The sequence below is a fragment of the Sebastes umbrosus genome, chromosome 5 (genome assembly GCF_015220745.1).
Source record: "Sebastes umbrosus isolate fSebUmb1 chromosome 5, fSebUmb1.pri, whole genome shotgun sequence".
Lineage (NCBI taxonomy): Eukaryota > Metazoa > Chordata > Actinopteri > Perciformes > Sebastidae > Sebastes > Sebastes umbrosus.
Genome location: NC_051273.1, coordinates 24,944,713 through 24,963,001, shown reverse-complemented (window position 1 = coordinate 24,963,001; position 18,289 = coordinate 24,944,713). Strand labels below are relative to the sequence as shown.

Here is an 18,289-nt window from a genome sequence, read left to right as displayed (position 1 = left end):
GAAAAACAGTAATTTTACCTTGCAGAACACAGAGTTGCTGGTTTACTGCTGCCTCGATCGGTTAGTTTGTGTTATTGTGTGACTTTGGTGAATCTGAACTAACCCTTTAAAACACCAAAGTCACACAACAACACAAACAAACTAACCGATCGAGGCAGCGGTAGACCAGCAACTCTCATATTCTGCGAGGTAAAATTACTGTTTTTGTCAATGGAGTCTGGTGGCTTTGGAGAGAGCATAGATAACGGCTTCAGTTCCCCATCAGAAAGGGCTGTCTGTCGGCAAAATAAACCGGTGAAAATACTCTAAATATAGCGTACACTTAAAGTGATATCATTAATTGTGACTATGAATAAGTACCTCATAAAACCCCACAAAAAATCCAAACTATCCCTTTAAGAAAGTTTTTGAGATCTGATTTAAGTTGAGATTTTATTTAGTATTTCCCTGAGTTAATCTTCTGTTCCACATCTTTTAAAGAGACCTGAACCACTAGAATACCTCTGCGTCCAGGTGTCGCCATACCTATGATGATGTTACTACCTGTATAGGTACAGTGCTACAGAGAGCTATACCACAGCTTTAAAATGTGCACCTCTTCAAAATGCTAATCACACATTGGAGATATTGATCGGGGTACTCTACGCCTCCTGCTTCCAGTTCCAGGTGCCGATAGTGAACAAAACGTGGATCATAGCTGAAGAGAGGCCAGTTATCACCTCCACAGATCCTCCCACACGCTGACTCTTCCTCAGTGATTAAAGCCATTATGTACGATCCTCCTATCACAAAATCAATGATTACATCAGGTACAGAATGAATAACAAACTTATAATTTATCCTGCTAAAACATCCAGAATAAGTCACTCCTTTTTGCTATAAGCAGCTGTGTTGTAGCGACAGCGACACCTGAACACGGCAACGTAAATCAAGCCGTTTCACCTTTTTATTTAAAGTGGTATCTTCTATTTATTTAGCGTCCTTTTCTTTCCTTTTTAAAGGTCATGTACTGTAGAAACAGAAAGAGGGTGGGAGGTGGGAGACGTCACCATAAACCAGGAATGGAAATATATTTTTTAAAGGCTAAAAGCTGCATTGTCAATATTTGACAGGCTGTGAAATACTTCTGTTTGTGATACAGGTCGGTTGAAATGCCTATAAATCGAAAAATGCTCAATAAAAATGTTTCATGTGTTGTCTGATTTCTGAACCAATCATTTGTTCTGGTTTGAGCTGAGTGGACGCATTAAACTTGAGTTATTTTACTGTTAACAAAACAAATAATGAATCATGTTTACTAATTATTAGTAATGCTATAATTTGTGTTATCCTATCATTAGTTTGTATAAAATAATAATATATCTAATAATAATATATAAATATATATATAATATAAATATATATACATTTATATATCTAATATAAATATATATGAACATCTATATATATAAATATATATTTAGTTAAGTTATTTTACTGTTAAACTGAAGTTATGATTAATCATGTTTACTTAGTAATGCTATAATTTGTGTTAGTTTATCATTAGTTTGTGTAATAATACAAATTATATATAATATATACTATAATACATATATGTATCATATGATATCTATTATAATACAATAGATATATTATAATAAAATATAATTATATTATGTATTGTATGGCTGATAGACAATATAAGATAACAAGATAACAATTACATTCTGATTACATTAGTAAACTTAACATTTTATTGTTGCACACATTTTATGTACTATATTAAGTATTTAATGATTACCAAATGTTTGTAAACCTTTAATAATCATTTCATTGTTTGATAATAGTAAAATAATATATATATATATATATATATATATATATATAATATATATAGTAACTAAAGTTTAATTAAATATCAATTCACTATTAATTAATGATGGTTATTATTAAGTGTAACTCAAGCAAATAAAAGTAAAAACAGACTTTTCATTACAGGTTTATTTTCAAATTGAAGGGGAGCAAACGGTTGATACTTTTGCCTTTAAAAGGTTTTGTTTTAATTTATGATGGTTTGGCTCAAGAAATAAATACAAGGCAGCATTAATTAAATTAATTATAATGCAGTGAGGGATTGTTTATTGAGAAGGTACGGGCCTATTTCACATCATTTCTGAGAATGTAATGTTTGAAATAGAAATGTATTTCCGGTCAAAGAGCTTCACTTAAACTTGACTTAAAACTGAGCAGCAGATGGCGCCGCAGGATCAGAATATAAACTGAACATTTTAACATTTCAGGGTTTAAATCTGCAGTGCAGCATAATTTTAAAGTCCCTGATAGTATTGGGAAACATATCAAACATTTAGTACCACTTCTTAATGAGTTCATCCTTTAAATAGGAATATAAGTTGTGACTTTATTGGAAAGTGGTACCAAACATTTTAAGGGCCATTCAGCCAAATCGGTGCCATTTGCATGTTGTAACTTTTCAAGATTAATCTTTTCAGCACTGTATCTAATAATACATTTTTTAACTATTTAAAATGTGTAATGGTCAATCTCAGGCTATTTATGTATTTTTTAGATGGATCTTCTGAATGAAAGATGGTTCATAAAGTAACAGGACTAAAAGTAACAGGATCGGGTTTTTAGCTCAGCATTAGCAAATACATGTAATGTGGCTACATTGACATTAATGCTAATAGCATGAGAACATTTAGCACCTTCAAGTGGTTTACTAAAACTATCTTTAAACAAAAAACATAACATCTAAGAAATAATTTAGGTAACAGGACGTTGAGACTGACGCTCCAAACCTGCGCTAAATTTTGGTGAGGAAAAACTGTCATGGACATTTTCAAAGGGGTCCCTTGACCTCTGACCTCAAGATCAGTGAAAAAGTGTTTGGTTCTATGGGTACCCACGAGTCTCCCCTTTACAGACATGCCCACTTTATGATAATCACATGCAGTTTGGGGCAAGTCATAGTCAAGTCAGCACACTGACACTGACAGCTGTTGTTGCCTGTTGGGCTGCAGTTTGCCATGTTATGATTTGAGCATATCTTTTTATGCTAAATGCAGTACCTGTGAGGGTTTCTGGACAATATTTGTCATTGTTTTGTGTTGTTAATTGATTTCCAATAATAAATATATACATACATTTGCATAAAGCAGCATATTTGTTCACTCCCATGTTGATAAGAGTATTAAATATTTGGCAAATCTCCCTTTAAGGTACATTTTGAACAGATAAAAAATGTTAACTATTTTAATTGATTGACAGCCCTAATATCTATGCATGTAATGTCATGGGGACAGAAAAGGCACCGATTTGGCAGAATGGCCCTCAAACGATACCCAATATCTGGGCTGAATCAGTGATGTCAGAGCAAAGTGTGTCATCATCCTCCTGACATCACGGATTCAGGTGTGACCACAATATATGGGATTTTTTTGCCATTGTGTACTGCAGCAGTATATTTCATGAGCCAAACAATAACGTCACACAAATATGAACTGAAAAACACTGATAAGACATTCAGAGTTTCTAGTGTGTACATCAGAACTACACGACATTAAACACAATGCACCGTGTCCTTGTTATCTATTTGGGGATCCCCTCTCTTTGGATAACAAAACATTTTCCCTCATGTTGTTTTTTTTTTGTGTCTTGGCGATGACCCGACTTATAACTTATCTTTATTTCCAGCATGAAGGAAAAATAACTTCTTGGCTGTTAAAGACTCAAAAACAACCTTTTAAAAAGTTTTTTTTTTTTATAACCATCAGGTTCAACAGTCTTTGTGTGTATATGTCACAGTTCGTTTACATCCTTCGTGTTTAAAAGCAGTGCCGTTACTCGGTTCCATGTTATCTATGTAATGAGGTCTATTTCGGTAATAGAAAAATAATTTACTTCTCTTATTTACTGCTTTATTTCCTATCATACATTGTGCAAAGTCTCTCACAGCCACACGTCTCATGCAGAATCGTGTTAATGATATTTAATTACATTCTTGTAGTAGGTATATTGCACCAGTTATATATATCATAATCCAGAGTGCTGTTTGCATGTAGCACAGGGCCAAGTCCACTCTACAGGGGGAGGGTTGTTTATTATTTGTTGCCTTTAATTTCTTTCATGGCTTTCAGATTTCTTTTTCATTTCATAATTTTCTTGCAGGATTTACTGGAGCAAAAATAGTCAAATCCAAAGCATGCCTTGTGACGGTGCCATGGATCATAAAGTTGCTTTCTGCCATACGCAGAGGACGAAAATCATGTCTCAGTAATGATACATGTCCACATGGTGTTTTTCATCAGGAGAGATCGCGTCGCTTCCCAGCATTGGACGCTTGATGGGCTGCCACTAGACACAAGGCACTCGAACCGGATTGATTGGACGAACACTTTCCCTCGTGGGCTGCTGCTCCCAGCTTTCAAACCTTAACCAACATGGCGGCTTGTTTGGAAACTTTCTTCTCTTATAACAGCGAAATGTGTTTCCGAAAACATTTTATGTGAGAAATAATCAATGCAGTTGCTGAATCTGTCTTTATTTTAGTTCGACAACCGTTTGTTTAAAAGTTTCTAGGTAGTTTCCAGAGGCGGCGAGATGCGCTGGGCTCCCCTGATTTGCATGAAGTAGCCTAGACCTCAACTTTATGCAAATGAGGAGCGTCTCAAATCTCGCCGCCACGCTCCTCATTTGCATAAAGTTGAGGTCTAGGCTAGTTTATGCAAATCAGGGGAGCCCAGCGCGACTCGACGCCTCTGGAAACTCCCGAAAATTGTTGTAAAGTTGTTGATCTAAAATGAAGACAGATTAAGCAGCTGAACGGCTTATTTCGGTGAACTATTTTCGTGATATAAGAGAAAAAAAATTCACAACGAGCCGCCATGTTGGTTCTGTTGGTCTGTTGCCACTTTAAATTAAAGGTGATAATGTTGCTGGTGTGTTTGGTTCACAGCTGGTTCAGAGATATGAGGGGACCTCTGTGTCGTGACAAGAGCTAGTTAAGGTGGTTTGGGAACGACTGGAGGAGGACGTCTGGGCTGCTCTCCTCACCCTGTTGACCCAGATAAAGACTAAAGGCTAAAGACTGGATGGATGCTCTGACTACCAATGAGGACGTTGTTTGATTAGCCCCGTGCTAACACAAATCATTTCACTCAAGATTAGTCTGAGAATATTAGCCACAGTTTAACAGGTCTGATGTTATATCTCAATATATTTAATAAATATCTATAGAATGAGGAGCCATACAGACATCGTGCATGGCTCTGAAATGGAGGGACCTCTGTGATAAAAATGAAGAAATATGAAGAAATATGTTGGCAGATCTTATTGTTGCACACATGTAGCTTAACCTTGGCAGTCTTTAGTTCAATCACAACTCAAGTAGAATTTAGTGTGCAGACTTTAAGCACATCTTAAAAAGCTTTAAAAATACTTTTTTGATAAATTTATGAAATTCTGTGAAAATATGGTTCATGGATTAAACAAACTGTGACACAACGAGCAGCATCGTCTGCTATGCAGATACACAAACGCATCAGTCTGTGAAAATATCAGCCACTTGAGATCTTCTTTTTCTTAGAGTACTAGAAAAAAAAAACATATATTCAAAGCTGCAAATAACAGACTACGCATTTCATTTCATGCATCATATAAAATATTAGTTCTTTCTTTTTCATTGTATTTACATTATATATTACACATGATGTTCTGTACAGTAAAAGTTCAATCTATACCACATTCTTAAAAATATTTTCTGACCCATAATTATTTTCACATGTAAAAACAAGAATAGGAGAAAACATCCCGAAACAAGCGAGTCTCTGGTTGTTTCTGCAGGACGTCCGTGAAGCTTTGAGAGAAGCTTTGAGAGAAGCTTCGCTGCGTTAACTTGATTAACCGGAGAGCTCCGCATAAAATAATCCTGTGAGGGTGACACACACACACACACTAAACACACAGGGGAGGGTGTGAGTCCATTATAGGGGTCGTGGCTCCCTGTTTTCTTGGAGAAAGGGCTTTGTCCCCGGAGCCACAGCGTCCTGGTTCTCTGCAGCACTCGCTGCTCAGGAGTTAAGTGCAAACAGCAACAGACCCCGGTGAAGGGAGGGAAGCCACGGCCGGCCTGCCCATCCAATCACCGCTCAGACTCTGAGGTCTCAGTGCTGCAAGACTCCTCTTTAGACCCCCGTTACTCGGGTTCGGCTCGCTCCACGTCTGATTGTCTTCCGCTACTGTGGCTGCGTAGAGGAGCGATCAGACAAACTATCCCTCCTGTGAGGAGCCAGTTGCTGTTGCTGCTGTTGAAGTTGCTGTTTCTGCTGTTGTAACTGCTTCTGCTGCTGTTGTTGTTGTTGATGCTGTTGTTGTAACTGCTGTTGTTGTTGTTGTAACTGTTGCTGCTGTTGGGTTGTGGCAGTGAAGGTGCCCTGCTGCTGCAAAGGGAACGCCGCCTGCAGGATCAACTGGGTGGACTGGTTTCCATGAAGAAGCCGAGAAGCCTTGAGTGAAAACATTTGATTAGCTACTAGATCTCAGGATGGGAATGGACCTGTTGAGCCATGCACAATAAGCACGAGGCAACATATTGGTTTTGATATTTTTGATTCACTTTATAGAGGGGTTTGCAATGACACCACTTTTTTTCACAGCCACTGTATGGCAAAACGAACTCACTGTGTCTCAGTGTTTCACATTAATTATCTAGACTGTGGTGGCCCGCCATATTTTACACTTCTCAACAGGTGGGCTGGCTGGCTGGCCCTCATGGGGCATATATCCTGCACAGCGAACGGCTCTAGTTTGGCTCGGAAAGGCCCGGGGTGAAAGTGGCTCGCTGCTCCGGCTGTGTCAATTTTACAGCACACCTCGCCGCTTCCCGGGGCCGTGGACTTAGTGCTCGCTGTGCCCTCTCTCCCTGTGAGGTGGGACCTGCTCTCCTGCTCCAGGCATGACTGTCAACCGGGGCAGACTATCCTCAGTGCGTCAAGGGTCTGCGACGATATCGGCAACCCACCCGACCCGTCTCGAAAGACGGAGCCTGTCTCGTTTACCATGATTTGTCGGTGTGACTTGTTTGCTGTCATCACCATTCATATCTGTATACAACCAATGTGTTCATGATTATATTGTTTACTAGAGCGAAGGAAGAAGTGCTCAGACCTTTTACTTAAGTAAAAGTACTAATACTATAAAATAAAATATACCAAAAGTAAAAGTACTCTGACACCTGGATTCGACCAGAGCTTTAAACTCATTCAGGGTTACTATGTTTTGAAGTTTAAGATCTATTTGTGATTGTAAAATGTCTCTTTAACTATTTTTTATTGGTGTTTTCAAGGTTTGTTTTTCCAGGTGAATGCACCATGCAGATGTTGATTAGTGCGTGTTTGCCATTCCGTGGGGAGAGACAGTGGTGTCTTCCATGTACACTATACAGTGACATCACATGCACATCCTCCATTATCTGGATTCAAATCTCATATGACAGTGTGGAGGTCTTTGAGCACATGCGTAAATAAATCTAAACTACACATACTGAGCTCACACATGCTGAATACATAGTATGTCATTTGGAACCACCTAAGTGTTAATTTCCCCCCCGAGTGTTACCTGCAGGAACTGTGTTTGCTGCGGGGCCAGTTGCGCCTGCCCCAGCTGCATGGCTGTGACCTGTGATTGCTGCTGTACCTGCTGCTCCTGCTGCTGCTGCTGCTGCTGCTGCTGCTGAGGTGGCTGCTGGGAAATGCTGATGGTCTGAGTCTGGCCTTGCTGGGGAGCGAAGGCCGTCACCACTTGGCCCATAAACATGGTGGTGGGGACCATGACTGCACCGCACGCCATCTGTCCCGTCACTAGCTTGGTGAGCAGCTGAGGACTGGCAGGAAACCTGTCAGGGCACAGAAAGTGGGTGAAGGTCAGGTTAGAGGTCATTGAATCACATGGAAATAGTGTCAGGAGGAGATTTGTCTTAGTTTGCACTACTGCACAAATAGAGCTGCAGTGTAGACACATCAAATTAAAGTGGTGGACAATAATAATATTTTTAAAATGAGGATGCAAACCTGATCTGTGCTGAACGGTCCTGTGCAAACGTGGCCACAGCAGGAGTGTTGGGTCCAGTATTCTGTGACAGACTGGTGGCGATCTGGACCACGTTAGCGGGACTCTGCTGAGGGATCATCATGGTGTTGTAGAGAGACGCAGGCAGTTGATTCTGTTGAGGCTGCAGAGTGAGAGACGACCGCTGAGACTGAAATACACAGAACCAGAGTCAGATACTGGGCTGGATGTGTTTAACAAACAACACGGGGGAGAAGGAGATACTGTTTAGTTGGTCAGACCTGTGAGAGTGCTGAGTTCTGGTCCCGTAGGAGTGTTTGTTGCTGGGGCTGGGCCTGGACAGCATGTTGCTGCTGTATGCTGTTCTGGAGAGGCCCTGCAGAGACCACCTGGCCCTGCATGCTGAGTGTTCCCCCCTGCTGCACAGCGGTCCCCTGGGCCATCTGAACCGAGCCCAGACTTAGTCCTCCGGCTCCTTTCGGCAAGAACATCTGAAACATACAGCACAGATGAAGGTTGTTACTCTGTAGTCGCAGCTTAGGTGGGACCAAGTCTTTGTTTTACTAGTCACAAGTAGGTCTCAAGTCTTTGTACTCAAGTCCCAAGTCCTAAACTTTAAGTTTCAAGTCCTAAACAAGTCATTATGCACTTTTTACCAAATGTAATGTCATTTTAACAACAGAGTAACTGCCGCTCGGTAACATAACGTTAGTGCTTCATGGTTTTCTCCTGCAACTTGATTGGATGCTGTTGGATTTGTTCAAACAAAGTGGATCTGAGGAATTAAGGTCAGGTTCACACCTAAAGGTCCAGTTCCTCAACTGAACCGATGTGAGGAAGACACATTGTTTCGATTTTCCAACTGGCCCGGTTTGCATTCACAAAAGCAAAACTCAAACGGTCCAGAAAAATTGTAAACAAAACTCACGTGGTGGAAAATTTGATTATTGGTCAGAAAGTTGGCTGGTAAAAAAACAATATAGACAACACACCTCTCCTAATTTTTAGCTGGATATCGTAAAACAACGAGCACCGTCAAGTTCTGTTCATGTTGGTGTTGATCTGGAGCACATATCAGCAGACTTTAGTAGACCACGCATATGAACACCTAGTAAGACAGCAAGTATTAAATCATTTATTAATACAGGCATTTCGAGGAAGACGCTTGGCCTTTTCATAGAAGACGGCGGGCTCTGATGAGATCCAACCACGACTCGTTTGCATTTGCTATACAAAGAGGGCTAGTGAGGTCATAATTATTCATATATATATATCTCCTAGAATGAATGAATTAATACAAATGTGGCCCTGCATACATACAAAAAGAATACATCAAAAGGTGCTGCCCTTTCATCAAAAATACATATTATAATATTATTAGTATTATATATATATATATATATATATTGTACGTTCTTTTAACCAATGAAATGACAGATAAAATGGTACGATATAATAATATAGTATAATGGTCCAGAGTCCACTTGAGAGCGGTGCGAGACCACCCCTTCGAGCTGGACAAGAGAGCGGTTGTTTGGTCCGCACCAGAGTCCAAGTCCGGCGTTCACTCCAACCAAACGAACGCACCAAGGGGGTAAACGCTCAAGGGTTCGCTTCAACTGGACTAAACAAGGTTGGTGTGAACGCGCCCTAAGTGTAAGATGATCAAATGCAAGTCCCAATAATATTCATCAAAAATAAAGAGTCCAGAGTTCAACAAAAAAAATCACAATTTTTCGGGGATTCAGCAATAAACAAAAATAGAAAGTTTGTTAATTTCAGTCCAGTTTTTCCCCCACGAGTAAATTCTCTTCCCAAATAAATCAATAAAGGATCTCTCAAAAAATAAATTAACCCATCATCTCTGAGGCTGTCGGAGTTACCTCCGGTACCGGGCAGTTGATCATCTTTTTTGTACACACTATTGAAACAACAAACGTTTTAATCTTTGGGCTTGGAGGAAGGTGAAGTCACCAGTCATTGGTGTTAAAGTCAAAGTCGAGTTGCAGTCTTTTTTCATTTTGTCATGTCTAAAGTCATCAAATTTGTGACTCAAGTCTGACTCGAGTTTAAGTCATGTGACTCGAAAGCCCCTTGAAGCAAATTTGTGATATTGGGTTATATAAATAACATTGACTTGACAGATTCTAAATATAATAGCAAAACATCCGCCAAAACAGTGAATAAATAAAACAATAAAATGAAGCAAAGCTAAATGTATTCGGCTGTATGTCAGTCCTCACCTGCAGGCTCTGTCCCTGCACTCTCTGCAGCTCGTCCTGGATCTGTCGCAGCTCATCCTGCTGCCGCTGGATGTTGGCCTCGATCAGCCTTGTCCTCTGCTCCAGCTGCTCCTTCAGGTTCTGCATCACTTCTATCTGGTTGGAGAACTGCACCATCGACTGTAAGAGAACAATGAAATGGAGAGACACAGCAGGACGTGAAATGGCAGCTGCTGCTGAGGTGGTTCATATGGGAACATTTGTATATGGCGTAGGAGTGATTCAGTGTCAAAGGCAACGTCTCATGCTGACTAAAATCCAGCTGACACTGCGGTCCAGGTATATCTGGAGAATCCTGCCTGGATTCATCAAATATCTCAGTGTAAGAAACCAAAACCCTGATTGGCACCTGTGATCGTATGAGGCAGAGGAGAAACATTTTCATCCTGCCTCCTGCAAATGCATGAAAGAAATGGAATTTTACATTAAGCAACTGTCCTTATGTTTTTAATGTTTCCTTCATATGCTGTGATGATAATACAGTTTGGTTTGTGCTCAACGAAAGATTAAACCATAAAATAAACAATAATTTATTAGAAACTGAATTGAGAAGCAGAACTGGTAAATGAATTGTTCACATCCTTTCAATGCCTATCCCTATTTATCAGAGACACAATTCTACTTTACATACAAACTATTTTACACAATCTTTTTTGCTGTTTTTTTTATTAATCAAGCCATGGCATACCATAGGAAATTATATTAAAGTTATATTTAAGAATAAATACAATAATGAGGCTCCACTGACAGAATCAGCAAGATGTCAGACAGCCCTTTCTGACGGGGAACTGAAGTCGTTACATCCGTTTATACTCTCTCCTTCAAAGCCACCAGACTCCATTGAAGAAAACAGTAATTTTTCCTCGCAGAACACAGAACTTTGGTTAGTTTGGATTCACCAAAGTCACACAATTACACAAACAAACTAACCGCTCGTAGCAGCGGAAGACCGGCAACTCCTGTGTTCTGCGAGGTAAAATTACTGATGCGTATGAATTAGGCTTTAAAACAAATGAGATAAATATCTTACTTGGCTGCTGATCTGAACTTGTTGCTGTTGAGGCTGTTGTTGTTGTTGTTGCTGTTGTTGTTGTTGTTGTTGTTGTTGCTGCTGCTGCTGTTGTTGCTGCTGCTGTTGTTGCTGTTGTGAAACAATGGATGTTGCCATGTTCTGTCCTGTATTTTGGGAGCTCATCGACTGCTGAAAGAATTAATACAAAACAACATTAAAACCAAACAAAAAAAGGATGAAGTAAAAAACTTCAAATCCCTTTTTTTCCCCTAATTAAAGACACCCGACTCTGCTCTTGTCCCTTCACCCACCTGACTGCTGATAGATGATCTTCGTTGTGATGTCATCTCCACAGCCGAGACAGACTGGCGACCTGGCGTACTCCGATCTCCCTGAAGCTTCATCTGTGATGCTGAGAGGGAAACATAAACACGATGCTCAGATTTAGAAGAAAGAGAAGACCACCTGATATAAAATAGTGTCAGTAATAGAGATTGTTGCTTACAGGCTGGGTCAGACACGGCGGTGTGCGAGGATTTTCGTGAGCTGCGAGACGAGGCCGAGGGCGTCCGGCTGTGGTTGAAGCGATCTAGAGCCTCCTTCAGGCTGGAGGTGTTGAGCTGAGACTCGGAGCCTGAATCCTGGGACTGCTGTGAGGAGAGCGGGAGACAGTCAGTCAGCATCGTCACAGATTACTGATCCATCATCATGATTTTTTTTTGTATTTTAAAGGTTAAAGGTTTTTAGATCATTCTGTAGCTTCCCAGTGGTGTTCCTTATGTATTCAAATCCGAACATTCAAATTTTGGTCAAAGTCTGTTTTAGCATCAAAATGTTATTTTCCCTTCAAGCTCTTCAAAAAACGCAGATGGACCCGCCCTTTAATAGAAACTGTTGAACAGAAGTCTCACCTTGTCTGCTGTGATCTCAGGTTGTGATTCTTCTATTCCCAGCTCTCTGCGCTGTTCTGCTCTTACTTCAGCGTAACTGTAGAGCAAAGACAGGGAATAAACTACACTTATATACAGTATGTCTATTAAACTGTGATTAAAGTGAAAGTTGTTGTCTCCAGGAATGTAAATCTTCCACGTACCTAACAACAGTGTGTGTGCAGACAATGAACTCTGGTCTGGAGTTCCACTGGTGGTAGGTGATGTAGTAGTGGGTCTGAAGCCAGATCCACTGCTGCCCTTTGGTGAGGAATCTGTAGTAGCAGGACTTTCCTTTGCCATATTGCATCACTACGGACACACAGAGGAGAAAGAGCTGACTGATATTCACTGTCTGAAAGCTCAAAAACAAGCTGACAGTCGTAGATGAGCTCACTTTAATGACGTCTGAGAGAAGATGTACTCACAGTGTTCGTGGCATTTGGCCAGCGTCTCCAGGTCATCTACGTGGTAGTAGTCATATCCTGATGTACCCAGCACCTCAAACGGGAGGTAACCTATGATTGGTGGAGCTCTGGACAAACAAAGAAAATGTTATTGTTATTGGAAGACCTCTGTACATCATCTCCTGTTAAAGGAACAGTGGGTAGGATTTGGTGACATCTAGTGGCGAGGTTGCAGATCACAACCAACTGAGTACCCCTCTGTTCAGTCCTCGCTTTCCAAGACTGCAGTAACGTGAGCCGCCAGGTACAAAACCGTGGTATCGTTAAGGACCTTCAAGTACTTTAGGAGCAACAGAATTCAGACAGCGGCTGGCATATTCTAAGCTAACGAAAACGCAACGATTCTTAGTTTCAAGTGATTATACACTAATGAAAACATTGGGGCTGTCCTCAACCAAAAAAATTCTTAGTTGACTAACACTCGTATGATTTTGTCGATTAATCGATTAGTTGATTTTATAGACAGATCTGTAAAACTGAGTTTCTCCACAAAGAATCACACAGAAGCACCACTTTAAATCTGGTGTTTACCCGAGATGTGCTCAGAAGTTTCTTGGAAATAAGTCATTCAGCATGAAAAAAGCTTAAAAAACGACTAATCGACTAAAGAAATCTTAATCGACTAAGACCAAAACGACCGATTAGTCGACTAATCGACTAAGAGGGGGCAGCTCTAGATTCAACTTCCTCTGTTGCTGTCTACTTGTTTTACTACGAGAGTTACTACATCGCTAATAAGATCGGGAGATGGCTTCTTTGATACTTCACAATCAGCAGATGCATTTAATATTATATAACGTTGGAATTCCTGCTAATTACACACATCTACTTCTTTCACAGTCCTGTGGTAGCGGACAGAAACACAACTTTTTAGGTGGTCTAGGTTCCGTGTTTTAGTTTGATTGAAATTGAACCAAACAGGATAGTTGTGAAAGTATCCTTAATAAATGATCCATTGGTAAAGAGTTACTATATAAAAACATATAAACAGCAGAACACAATGAAAAACACACATTGGAATGAAGATACTGTAAAAACAAACTGTACCTGTGGTCCAAGAAGAGAAACTTCCACTCTAAACTATGTCTGGAGGTGAACTCCTCATTAGGCTCCTCTACAGTGCACATTTCCTGTGGAGTAGGGGTGGAAGAGCAAAATGTATTTATCACATTCATCTAAAAAAATACATGTACTAAATACTAAATTATCTCAGCCAATGTTGAGCTGAAGATGCATGATTATTATTATTATTATTATTATTATTATTATTATTATTGGTGTAATACAAAACAGCAGTGACTCTGCAGGTGGTACGACAATGATAAGAACAGGGGAGAAATACCCAAGAAAAGACTAAGAAAACCAGGTGACGCTCAGAGCTTGACATGACACATAACATACCAAACAAGCAAAACAAACATAACACCAAAAAGGGTGAAATAATAGTCATAATAATTCTAGTAATAAAATCTTAAATATATTAAAAAGAAAAAAAGAAAATAAATAATATGTTGAAAATATAATAATGCTAATAATAATGATAATGATGATAATAATAATACAATTAATGAAGTTTATCATAATAATAATAGAAACAACACCAAAAGGATGAAATAATCATCTTAACAATTTTAGTAATAACATCATAAAATAAATGAAAAATAAAAAGATAACAATAATAATAAATATGTTGAAAAATATAATAATAATTATAATTATTATAAATATTATTATTATTATTATTAATAATAATAATAATAATAATTATCATCATCATCATAAATTGTATTATTATAATAACAACAACACCAAAAAAGTATGATGTAATAGTAATAATAATTCTAAGAATAACATTTCAAAAAAAAAAAGATAACAATATTAATAACATGTTCTAAAAAAAATATAAATATTATTAATAATAATAATATTAATAATATTAATAATAATAATTAAAGCTGCAAGCAGCGATGATCGGGCCCTTGCCCCCGCGCACACGTCGGGGAACACGCTGTCGTGCCCTAACCCTAACCCGTTGCAACACAATGCTGTACAGTCAGCTTACAGACAGTCCAGTAGGTGGTATCACCATAACTCAATAATGGCACGGATGATGTTTGTCACATAACGCTGACTTCCTGTTGCCAGTATATGGCGCTATGACTAGTTACTAGTAATAAAAATAAAATTAAGTTTATCTATTATTCATCAAAGTTTCTGCATCTCTTTTATTCAGGTTCTGCTGTCTCAGTTTCAGTAACACCGTCTTGTGTATTATTCCATAATGCTGATGGGTTATCGTTTGATTATTAACAGGAAAAGTAAAATCAGCAGTAGCTCTTTAACTCAGCTAGAAGAAAGACTTCACACAGTGATAAAGAGACAAATAGATAAAGTATTTTTAAACAAAGGAAAGGTGGCAGCAGGGGACTAAACATAATGGTGGTGACTGGGCAGGCGTTACTGTCGAGCCCTGTCCTAATTAAAACCTTTTTATCCAAACCCTGAAGCAGGAAACTGAAAGTGTGTCAATGGGATAAAAAGGAGAAGTGATTCTCACCTTGATAAACTGCGGTTTGGCAAGCCTCACCGTTGCTATGAGACACACTCCGTCTTCAAAGGCAGAGCGAAGCGATCGCTGGATCACTCCATCAAAACCGTTGCGGGTACAGTTAGGCACTGGTGACAAACGATGAAACAACAGGAGAGTTTTAAAGATTTAACAGGCAGGAAAACTCACCTGGAGGCTCAGACAGTTAGTGAAGTGTAACTCACCATTATTCAGGGACTTGAAGTTTCCAATGAACTTGACATATTCGTACACGGGGGGGCTCTTTGGGGTCGATCGTCCCTCGGAGCATGTGGCAACAGAACTCTAGCTGATTTTTTGCTGGAAAAGAAAGATGACAGCATTAAAAAGTAAGAATTGAAGAAAATAATTGTCTGACTAACTTTACCAGTTAAAGGGTTAGTGAGGTACTTAGGTAGTTACAGTACTGAGAGAGGAGTAACAATACGGGAGCAAAGCAATGTAGCTGTGGATGGGGGCAGCAGCTAAACAGATTTTTCAGGGAACTGAAGCCGTTGTATCCATCTATGCTCCCTTCAAAGCCAACAGACTCTATTGAAAAAAAACAGTAATTTTACCTTGAATAACACGAGTCGCTGGTCTACCGCTGCCTCAATCGGTTAGTTTGTTTGTGTTATTGTGTGACTTTGGTGAATCCAACCCCCTTAAAGTCACACAATAACACAAACAAACTAACCAATCGAGGCAGCTGTAGACCAGCAACTCCAGTGTTCTGCGAGGTAAAATGACAGTTTTTTTGTAACGGAGTCTGGTTGCTTTGTTGAGAGCATAGATGGATATAATGGCTTCAGTTCCCGGACTGTATAGCTGTCTCACAACAAAGTAAACTGGGGAAAATATTATAAATATGGCAAACACCTAAACTGATATTGATTTTTTTAGTGTCTAGCACATTACTTTGTTTCCACCTACTACCCAACTTCATACTACCCAACTTCAAAACCCCCGAACTATCCCTTTAAATTATATAATAGCATAATAACACAAATAAAATAAAACATTCAACATACTTTTCAGATATTCTGGCGTCAGCGTCTCTCCCTCCATGATATGAGAGGACAGAGCCTTGTACACATCTGAATGCTCCCCCATCGGCAGGAAGTTCAACAGGTTCTGATCCACAAGATCAGACTGAAACACATTAAATACCTTTAATGAATCTTTGAGCATGTGTTGCTTCACACCGTATCAAACAGGTGGCACTGTTTGACATGTGGGCTTCATCATAGACTTAAAATATTCTAAAAATGTAATTATTGACACTATATAATCATGAATGCACATTATACTCACAGGTAAGTGTTCTAGTAGGGACGTCACACTCTCAGAGGCGTAGATTATGTTCCCATCAGTCATAATTGCAAGAAAAAATCCATCTAACGCCTAATAGAAACAAAATATACTCCTGTAATTCACGGTTAAGTTACAATAGCATGTAACCAAAAAGAAAAGGACATGTAAAGACTACAGTAGGGCTGTACCGAATGTCTTTTCTTCAAATGTCTGTCTTCATATTTTATGACGTCATCACCCAAAAAAATGTTTTTAAAAAAAATCCTCGAACAAAATCCTCAATTTTAATAAAGTGATTCAACGGATTAAATGAGTTTGTCTTTTTTTTATTAAATCAACTTTCTTTAATGAATATAACTCATCAGTGAGTTCCTCTCCTTTGTGTGCAGCGAGCGGGAGAGAAAACAGTTTTTTGACCGCAGTGAAAATGTTGTTTTTGAAAGGCTAAACGCCAACAAATATTGGATGGAAGCAGAATATTTCTTTAGATAAAAACATGTTGTGCATTTTGGAAATGATTACATCTATCTTTTTTTTCAATAAATGTTGACTTTTGGACTTTACAACGCTCTGGAGTTATTGAAATGCTTGGATCACACGAGTTGGAAATAATTCTATGCAGTCACCACTGGAATCTAACTTAACAAATAGTATAGTATAATATATAATACTGTTAACAACCAAGCCTGGTGCCGATCACCAGTTCGGCATGCCAAAACTTGCAGATTTTGTTGATTTGGTCATTTTTCCTGGATATTGGAGCTTCTACCAGTAGGCTACTAGTTAAATGGTTTCTTTTTTTGTCTGTTTTAATTGTATTTATTGTTGTTATTTCCTAATGAATGATTTCATACTCCTTGTTGTGTTTGTAGCCTACAGACAAAGTGAATACAGTTTAAAGTCCAGTTATGAACGACATGGATCAAAGATTTGTGGCTGTAGCGATGTGATCCGATCGGGAGTCTACAAAGGGATTTTATTTGGAAAATTGACCGGATGCTCTAGCTGTTTCACTTCCTGCCCGGCTCGATCTGCTCTGTCTAACGCCCCACAACTCCATCAAAAACATACTAGGCGCATTTATTTTACCGGAGCAGAGCAGAGAGACGCTTCTGGGACAATTGTGAAATGCACAACAATGCGTCTGGTGGAACCACAAGTATTGTCTAGAATGGCGCAGCCGCAATGCAGGCACAGCCAGGCTCGGTGGAATCCAGGGCTAAGCCCCACACTCGATGAAACACGAGAGCAGAGGATGATCGTGTGAAATTTTAGCAGCGGCGCTCATAATCCTGCAGCGGTGGTAAAACACTGATTAGTGTTGCCTAATCTTTATCTGTAACTGTGCAGAAATACAGAGTTTAAACAGAATGAATAGACATGCAAACAAAAAACCTGTGCAGCATTTGAATGTCAACGTTATAAATGAAGCTTCAGACTATTCGGTGCAGCCCCAGACTACTGCTCCCCATGCTTAGCGGTGCTCTTATCTCACCTCCAACATCAGCTGAGTGAATTCTTCATTACTAAGAAAAGGAGGCTTCCAGTCTTGTCTGATCTCAGTTGACTCCGACTGAGCAGCGATTTCTGATGGAGACAAACAACGAACAGGTTCAGCTGATCAATGAGACCCCCAACTCTCTGAATCTTTAACA

The 18,289-nt window shown here is 39.3% G+C and overlaps 1 protein-coding gene across 1 annotated transcript in view; it reads right to left on the bottom strand.

Moving 5' to 3' along the window:
* Positions 1–5,314: 5,314 nt before the first annotated feature.
* clocka (clock circadian regulator a) overlaps positions 5,315–18,289 on the bottom strand; it is a 30,985-nt gene continuing 18,010 nt past the window's right edge. Inside the window, 18 exon segments of the mRNA XM_037771233.1 lie at positions 5,315–6,503; positions 7,615–7,891; positions 8,067–8,254; positions 8,346–8,555; positions 10,308–10,466; positions 11,377–11,547; positions 11,670–11,770; positions 11,864–12,008; positions 12,270–12,345; positions 12,452–12,599; positions 12,716–12,822; positions 13,802–13,884; positions 15,312–15,430; positions 15,527–15,581; positions 15,583–15,641; positions 16,352–16,472; positions 16,635–16,724; positions 18,130–18,221. Coding sequence (XP_037627161.1) covers positions 6,234–6,503; positions 7,615–7,891; positions 8,067–8,254; positions 8,346–8,555; positions 10,308–10,466; positions 11,377–11,547; positions 11,670–11,770; positions 11,864–12,008; positions 12,270–12,345; positions 12,452–12,599; positions 12,716–12,822; positions 13,802–13,884; positions 15,312–15,430; positions 15,527–15,581; positions 15,583–15,641; positions 16,352–16,472; positions 16,635–16,724; positions 18,130–18,221 — 2,471 coding nt within the window. The 3' untranslated portion in view covers positions 5,315–6,233.